Below are 7,512 nucleotides of genomic sequence, written 5' to 3'. Positions count from 1 at the left end.
CCTCCTCGCCAGGAGAGAGGGTGGGCGCCTCTGTCTCTCTGTCTCGGATCCCAGGGATCCGAGAAGGTGGTGGCTGCGGCATTGCTGCGCGATCATGAACCTTCTCCGGAGACAACCGCAGTTAGGGTTCTCTCCGCCCGGCGGAGGGGCGGGGGTCGGGGTCGGTGAGGCTGCGTGAAGGCCTGGCTGGTGCTGGCGGTTCCTCAGGCCACCCCCACCCGCCCACCCGGTTGCAGCCAGGCTCCTGCCGCGGCCGGCTGCGGGAGGGGGCAACTCTCCAAACCCGCCCCTGCGCGCGGACACTCCGCGGCGCTCCCGGATTCCCAGCCCTGTGACAGCCCGTTGCCCCGGGGACGGCGCAGAGAGGTGGGAGGGACTGGCGCGCCGAGCTGAGCTGGACTCCAGAGGGGTCCCACTCTTTTTTCTTCCACTGGAAAAGAGGTCCACGAGGGCTCCAGACAGAGGAGCCAAAGCGTGGGCTGCGGCCCAAAGAGGGACAGGGTGGGGCGACCTGGACCCCGCTCTGTCCTCCCAGGGCACGCGGCGACCCCTTCCACGCCCCCACCCGCCCGGTCCACACCGAGCCCCCGGCCGCGCGCGTGTGTCCCCTGCCGGGAAACCAAGATCCCGCGCGCCGCGCGCCATGGAAGCAGCTAACCTCACGGTGGCCGCCACCGGCGTCTCCCTGCCCCTGGGATCCGAGGCCGGCAGCTTCAGCCCAAGCCCCGGCGGGGTCATCGGGTCGACCCCAGGCGGGGCCGCCCTGCCCGGCCGCGAGCCGCCTTTCTCCGTCTTCACGGTGCTGGTGGTGACGCTGCTGGTGCTGCTGATCGCGGCCACTTTCCTGTGGAACCTGCTGGTTCTTGTCACCATCCTGCGCGTCCGCGCCTTCCATCGTGTGCCTCATAACTTGGTGGCCTCGACGGCCGTGTCGGACGTACTCGTGGCCGCGCTGGTGATGCCCCTGAGCCTGGTGAGCGAGCTGTCGGCCGGGCGACGTTGGCTGCTGGGCCGGAGCCTGTGCCACGTGTGGATCTCCTTCGACGTGCTGTGCTGCACCGCCAGCATCTGGAACGTGGCGGCCATCGCCCTGGACCGCTACTGGACCATCACGCGCCACCTTCAGTACACGCTGCGCACCCGCCGCCGCGCCTCCGCGCTCATGATCGCGCTCACCTGGGCGCTCTCGGCGCTCATCGCCCTGGCCCCGCTGCTCTTTGGCTGGGGCGAGGCGTACGACCCACGGCGCCAGCGCTGCCAGGTGAGCCAGGAACCCTCCTACGCCGTCTTCTCCACCTGCGGTGCCTTCTACCTGCCGCTTGGCGTGGTGCTCTTCGTCTACTGGAAGATCTACAAGGCGGCCAAGTTCCGTTTCGGCCGCCGCCGCGGGGCTGTGCTGCCGCTGCCGGCCAAGGTGCAGGTGAGGAGCGAGCATGCTGCGGCACGGGGGGGCTGGAGGAGGGGGTCGCTGGGTGGGGACGCAGCTCGGCTACGGGGAGAGTTGGCGGCGGAAGCTTGCACACTTGGGGCGCGCGCCGGAAGGCTGGCCGCCCGCCAGGCTGGCCGCCAGCGCACCTGGAGCGCACAGGGAGTTTGCCATCTGCTCTCCTGGACCGCGCGCGGAGGGGCGCATCGCCTGCCCCAGGCGCGCACCGGTTGGCCACCTGCGGACCTGACGCGCGGGGGAAGGGGTTCCCCCACCCGCACACTGGGGCTGGCGGGGGCGCTCCCACCGCTAATCCACGAAGCTGAGGGGGGCTCGCAGGGGCAGCGTGTCGGGGCAATAGTGAGGGCACACCGATCGGCCTCGCCCTCGGGTGCTTTCCGGGGGAGTGACTGTGTCTGTGTGAATCGTGCAGCCGCCAGCTTCCCGGTCCCGACTAAACAGAGCGGGACTGCGGCGGGCTGGAAATGTGCGTCCCGCAGATGAGCACATTCCTGTATTTTTCGTCCCCACCACACCCTGGTCCGTGCTCTGCAGTCCAGACACTAAATCTCCAACTCTATCAGCCAGCTCCGTGCCAAAGAGGGAAGTGAGCGTAAAACAGAACCCAAGCGTCGCTTTCCTTTCACTACCCCAACCTCAGTGCTTTCCTCTAGTGACTTCCGAACGACATAGAACCGTGAGTTCAAACCTCAGCTGGGATATTGGGGGCGGTTCCTTAATGTCTGTGGGCCTCTTTCCCATATCTTTAAACAAGTTCATTCCTACTTCATGGTGAGAAAGGATCACATGAGATGAAGAACGTGAGGTGCCAGGCACACGGGGCGGCAGAATAGAGATCAACGAGGTCCGGCCAGGCCGTGTGCACTGGGCAGGACCTGGAAATGAATGAGATGCAGGGCTGTGCATTTGGCAGAACTTCTCTGCTTGTAGTTAAAGTTGGACCTTTCTGCCTTTGGGCCGGGATCTAGTAGAGTCAGCTCCCTCCTCACCCTGCAAGTCCCAGACTTTCCCTGTTAAGGGGTGGGGGGTGGGGCAGGCTCAAAGTCCTGGAGAATAAAAACAGGACTTATTGCCGCTTTCCAAATACAATAGAGTGGTTGCCCTTTGTCCACAGGGATACCTTCCAAGCCCTCCCCCCACCCCAACCGGCTTGGATACCTTTCAGGCCCCCCATGGATGCCTGAAACCTTAGATAGCACTGAACCATGTATACTGGTCTTTTCCTATACATGCCTAAGATAGATTTTAATTTATAAACTAGGCACAGGGATAGCAACATACCTACATTTTTTTTTTTTTAACATTTCTCAAAAGAGAGAGTGCATGCACATCCATGCGAGCTGGGGGGGGGAGGGGGAGAGCAGAGAGAGAGAGAGAGAGGGAGACACAGAATCCGAAGCAGGCTCCATCCAGGATCTGAGCTGTCAGCACAGAACCCAACACAGTGCTCGAACTCACAAACCGTGAGATCATGACCTGAGCTGAAGTCAAGACACTTAACCCACTGAGCCACCCAGGCACACCTAAATTTTTTTTTAATGTTTATTATCTTTTGAGAGAGAGAAAGAGAGAGAGAGTGCGCGCGCGAGCGTGCGCATGAGTGGGGGAGGGGCAGAGAGAGAGGGAGACACAGAATCTGAAGCAGGCTCCAGGCTCTGAGCTGTCAGCACGGAGCCCGACCTGGAGCTTGAACTCACTGACCGCAAGATCACGACCTGAGCTTAAGTCTGATGCTTAATCGACTGAGCCACCCAGGTGCCCCATAATATATATAATAATAAAATAGAACATTATAACATTATAACAATAAAAGTTGTGTGAATGCAGCCTCTCTCTCCGAATATTTTACTATACCCATCCTTCCTCTTGTGATGATGTGAGATGGTAAAATGCCTACCAGATGGGGTGAAGTGAAATGATGATGTAGGCATTGTGACATAGTGTTAGGCTCCTGTTGACCCGGAAAAATCAAGAGGGTCATCTGCTTCCAGACTGTGGTTGATCTCAGATAACTGAAACTTCAGAAAGCTGAAACCATGGATAGTGGAGGGGGCGGGTTGGGGGTGGGGGGAGGGCTACTGCCTATGGCCAAGGAAGGACTGCCGATGGGGGTGGGGGGGAGGAAAGGGACAGTGAGTTTTCTATTGTTAGTTGTGTTTTAATTTTGGAAAGTTAACTCAGATACGTAGGCTACTCAAACATATGTGTTTTAAAAAGCAGGCTTTTTTTCCCCCCTCTCCATTAAATGGCAGAGAGATTTTGTAGCATAAAATAGGAATGTCAAGACTATAATTGGAAAGTGTTGGTAGGGGAGAGCTTTGTTCAGAATTAATGATGTTCTTTGAAAGGTCCTTTGGAAATGCCTGGGGTGATTATAGCTTTTCTGTCTGATTGCGAGGTAGGGCTGACTTTTAATAGCTACATTAATCCAACGTGCACCTAGAGAAATCATGGTGAAATGGACGCCAGAAAGGCTTGCCAAGTCGGGGTTTGGTGTTTATTTTTGACAGACCCGGTTCCAGCAGGTGATACCGAGAAGAAGTGAGTGAACAGGAGCCTGGCCAATCCGGGGTGGCCTGTGGGTGGGGAGGAGGAGCTCTGGGGGGCAGGGCGAAGTATTGTGATTTTCCACTTGCAGTGGGCCCCCTGCCAACCCGGTTCCCTGCTTTGGGTGCTGCAAGTTCTCTGGTATCAGTCTAGGCCAGGCCTGGGGGTCTTGAGTCCCGTGATGCTGAGATTGTAGATGTGAGGGTGTTGGAGAGAGGCCTGCGTCTTTAGGCTTCAGCCAGGCCTCATGCAAATGCCTGGGAAATGCTGCTGAGCAAGCTTTCTAGTATTAAGACCCCCAAACAGAAATTTAAAAAAAATATGCCAGGAATACTCTCTCTCTACCTTCCCCACCCCTATCACCTGCCATTTCCTGCACTCCGACATGTCGGTACTGATTTCTGTGGGTGATAGAGGCACTTAGGAAGGCTGAGGGCCTCTGGTAACAGGGCTGTGTACATCCCTCCTCTTCTTTGGAATTCTGTGGCCAGGTCCCAACATTGAAATATTATCAGAAAGGGCCAAGCCACAGTTCCTGGGCAGTGGCTTAATTCTTTGAGGGAACAAATGCAGTTTTTGACAGTAGAGACAGAAACCAGTGGTTATTAAGTCAGTCCCCTCTTCTGGATACTGTTTTGATGCTTTCTCTTCATCTTCTTATTTAAGCATCATGGCCCAGCCAGGTTGGCCTAAAGTCTCTGTCGGCGGCTTCCAAGGTGGCTGTGAGAGGGGAAGAGATATATGGAAATACAGCAGCTTTTACCTGCCTTACCCTCAAGTGGACACATGTCGGTTCTGTTCTTGGTCCACTGGCTGTGAAATCCAGGGGAGCCTAGGGATATTTGGTGAGAGCTATCTTTGCCACCAGCCCTCAGCTTCCAGTTGATAAAACTCAGCTGCCACAAAGTTAGGTCATCTAAGACCACAGAGTTATGGAGTGGAGAAGCTGAGGCTGGTCGCAGACCTCAAGTCACCGTTCTTTACTTTGTCATTCCTCCGTGCCCTTCTGGGGACTTAACTGCCGAGCGCTGCCCCACTGCCCACAGCATCTAACCTTCATAGGAATGAGGCAGTCGTATCCCAGTCAAGGTGGGGTATGGGAGCAGCATCTCAAAACTGTGCACGGGACTCTGTTCGTTCCAGAACAGCTGAGCACAGAGGCACTGCCGGCTTCTCTCAGGAGGCAGGCTTCATTCCTACCTTGACATCCTTTCTTTCCGCTTTCTAGACTGAGCACCGCATATACAGTATATTCTGCTCCCCACAGAGCAACCCCCATGCGTTGTGATCGTTTCCTACTGCCCTGTGCCCTTTCTGTTTAGGAGAAAAAAAGCAGAATCAATGGGGATTATTTATCTGCCTTTCAACATGTAGCATCAAAAAGTTTTTCTTTTTTTCAGGGAACCCGGGTGGCTCAGTCGGTTAAGCATCCGACTCTTGATCTCAGCTCAGGTCATGATCTCACAGCTTCTGGGTTTGAGCCTTGCATGGAGCTCTGCACTGACAGAGTGGAACCTGCTTGAGATTCTCTCTCTCTCTCTCTCTCTCTCTCTCTCTCTCTCTCTCTCTCTCCCTCTCTCTCTGTCCCTCCTCCACTCTCGCTCTCAAAATAAATAAAATTCTATAAACAAATTCTATAAAAAGAAGTTTTTTTCTTTTCAATTGTTTGATTGTTGTATACAAGTTGATGCCAGGGTCTAATTGTTCATTAGGCAAAGTAGGCACGCAACCCGGAGGCACCATACTTTTTGGGGCCCATGGAACTGGTTTACTTTTAATTTCCTTTAAAATTACGGGGACAATGAATATCGCAGCAATGAATATATAATAATGTGTCCAGCCTCGATTATGTTAGTCTTTCTAATAATATAGTCATAAAATGTAATTTTTAATACTTCTTAATGGGGGAAGGGCCCACAGAGGCAAAGATGCCTGAGGCTCAGGGATGTGATAACGCCACCCTGGGTGATACCTTTCACTCATGCACTCAGTCAATAAACACGCGGTGGGAGACCGTGCACAGTGGTTCAGAGCATGGGATTTGGAAGCAAGGAGACCTGATTTTCAGTTCTTTGTGTGCGACTTATTAGCACTTCAGCTGAGTGACTTAATCTAAGGCTGTATTTAGGTAAAAAGGAAATACTGCTGCCTGCCTCATAATATTCTTGTGAAGAGTAAATGAGATAATGGTGTATATGGAGTATTGAAAACGGTAAACCATCCATGACAGCTGCTGTATTATCTTTGTTATTATTTTTTAAAATTCCCCCTGTAAGTTATAAATAATGAATTCTTATCTTAGTCCTCTTTATTTCTATTACTCACCATCCTAGGCAGAAGAGTTACTTTTTGCTGGAGTAACATAGCCCAAGAAACATGTAGTAGGAGTGTAAAACAACAAACATGTAATAACTCACCATTTCTGTGGGTCAGGCTTGGGAATGGCTTCGACCTTCTGGACCAAAGGGCTCTTGTGGTGGTGGCCAAGATGTCAGACGGGGCAGAAGTCATTCGAAGGCTTGACCGGGGCTGGAGACTCTCCTTCCAAGATGGCTGACTCACATGGCCGTTAGCAGGAGGTGTCCATAAGGCTGCCTGAGTGTTGTCACAACATGGCAGCTGGCTTCCTCTATTCCAAGAGAGCTCAGCAAGGAAGATACTGCAATGCCTTTTATGAGCTAGTCTCAGAAGTTACAGGCAATCACTTCCTGTATATTCTATTTACTAGAAGTGAGTCGCCAACTCCAGCCCACACTCAACGGAAGGGGAATTAAGCTCTACCTTTGGAGAAGTGTCAGGAAACTTGTGGACAGATTTTAAAACCACCACCATCTGTGTAATTGAGCACCGCACAGATGGTGCTCAAAATTACTTGATTGACTATTGCTGACCTATATATCAGGCAGTGCGGTAGCTTCCGAAGGTTCAAGGAATGCGCAAGCAAGACCTCTGTTCTCCAGGGGTTAGTGTTAGTAGACTACAACCATAGCATTAAAAAGTGAATAAACTCTTATAGGTGCTCTGCTAGAAGTCTGTCCAGAATACAATGGTCCTGAGAGACTGGATAATAAAGGGGAAAGCACTTTGTAAGCTGAAAAAGGCAAAATAAATGAGTAGTATTGAGCTGTGGGGTTTATGACAACTTGGATCTGAGTGTTAGCTAATGCTATATTATAAAATATTTGCCTCTTTAAGTTAATTGTCTGTATTAATATAAGCAGGTCTGTGTGCTGTAAGCATACAGTACGTGAGCCTCGAGTGACTGAAATCTGCACAGAGCCCCTTTTATTTTTGTCCTTTGTCCAATGTTTAGTTGTCACCAGACCATCCCAAAGACTAAGCTGCTGGTGGGCTTTTGCTCTTGTCAGAGCTCGGGTCCGGGAAGAGGACGTCGCCCTCATTCTGACTCTGTCTATTAAAAGAACTTGTGGGCTCAAACACATTCCATTCCAGACTGCAAGATTATTTTAACTTTAGGAAAGTACATTTTATGAATCAAATCGTATCAGTGGTAATCA

General features: G+C 52.6%; 1 protein-coding gene across 1 annotated transcript in view; it reads left to right on the top strand.

Moving 5' to 3' along the window:
* The first annotated feature begins 643 nt into the window (after positions 1–643).
* Positions 644–7,512, top strand: part of LOC122240884 (5-hydroxytryptamine receptor 5B) — a 14,989-nt gene continuing 8,120 nt past the window's right edge. The window contains exon 1 of the mRNA XM_042994281.1: positions 644–1,420. Coding sequence (XP_042850215.1) covers positions 644–1,420 — 777 coding nt within the window. The remainder of the gene's footprint in view (positions 1,421–7,512) is intronic.

The sequence above is a fragment of the Panthera tigris genome, chromosome C1, assembly GCF_018350195.1.
Source record: "Panthera tigris isolate Pti1 chromosome C1, P.tigris_Pti1_mat1.1, whole genome shotgun sequence".
Taxonomy (NCBI): Eukaryota; Metazoa; Chordata; class Mammalia; order Carnivora; family Felidae; genus Panthera; species Panthera tigris.
Note: the sequence above shows the minus strand (reverse complement) of the source record. Positions and strands in the feature narration are given on the sequence as shown.